At 40.8% G+C, this 1194-nt stretch overlaps 1 protein-coding gene across 1 annotated transcript; it reads right to left on the bottom strand.

The window, feature by feature from the left end:
* Positions 1 to 202: 202 nt before the first annotated feature.
* On the bottom strand, positions 203 to 710 carry LOC137732791 (uncharacterized). The gene has a single exon (XM_068472061.2). The coding sequence runs from the start codon at positions 692 to 694 to the stop codon at positions 203 to 205; it is 492 nt and encodes a 163-aa protein (XP_068328162.2). The 5' UTR covers positions 695 to 710.
* Positions 711 to 1194: the final 484 nt, after the last annotated feature.

Below are 1194 nucleotides of genomic sequence, written 5' to 3' on the forward strand. Positions count from 1 at the left end.
ATCCATTAAATGTTTTATATTACTGCATATATATGCATAGACATACTATAAAAGATCAATCAACAGATAGTCAATTTACAGAAAATAAAATAAGGGAATTAAGCTTTATTTTGGATTAATGCAGCCTAGAAACAAGGCCACAATTCTTTTATGAATTATTACAAGTTTTTACAGGTACATGACCAACATGAGCACTCTCTCTTTAGCCAACCCCACCTCCACCACCGCCACCACCTCCCCCTCCCCCATTTCCTCCACCACCACCACCTCCACCACCACCACTTCTTCCACTGTTCCCAAAACCAAAACCTCCACCATATCCACCCGAATCCCCTCCACCTCCCCCACCTCCCCCACCCCCGCCCCCACCACCTCCACCTCCACCATTGCCACCAAAATCACTATCACTCCCTTCTCCACAGCCACAGCAATCATCTCCTCGGCCAGTACCTGCAGCGTCACACTTATTGTCCTGTTGAAGTCTATTCCCACCCGCAACTCCAGTGCCCTCTTCACCACTTTTGTAGCCACCACAATTGTCGCCATTGCTTTCATCCGGCCGCCTACAATTAATTTTCTTCTCATCCAATCTATTATCTCTTTTGGGCATGTAGCTACCACTGACGGATGTTAATATAGCCGACGACACTAGGACTAGGAGGAGCACATTAAACATGAAAGAGGATTCCTTCATATTTGATGCGTCAATAAGAAAGCTTACATAGTGCTTTACTTGGCAAACGTAATGCATTTATATAAGAATAAGAACTTTGAATGAAAATACAAGAAAATGTGTTGCATGCATGGCACCATGTAAATCTGTGAGACTGTAACTCTCGTGAGGGCAGGGCAGACGACCTCGTTTTTGTTAGTACTGACTTGATTGTAATTGTTGGAGCTTGACCATTATGCATGGGACAGGGTCCGTGATTCTGATGAAAATCAGACCAGAAAGTTTATTGTTCCAATGTGGCCCTGTACATGTTTGGTCCTACTTTTCTTCAGTGTAACGATAATTACGAGGGAGCTAAAAAATCTCTCAAATAGGTTTGTTTGAGTAACATCCTTATGGAATATGTTCTTTTATTGTTTTTTAATAATTTAAACAGCCTAATTTTTAGAATTTCTCTCTTCAATATTATTCTTGCAAAATTTATCAAAATTCAAAATCATTTTTATGACCACTTAATTAAA

The sequence above is a fragment of the Pyrus communis genome, chromosome 16 (genome assembly GCF_041283825.1).
Source record: "Pyrus communis isolate YQ-2024b chromosome 16, ASM4128382v1, whole genome shotgun sequence".
Classification (NCBI taxonomy): domain Eukaryota; kingdom Viridiplantae; phylum Streptophyta; class Magnoliopsida; order Rosales; family Rosaceae; genus Pyrus; species Pyrus communis.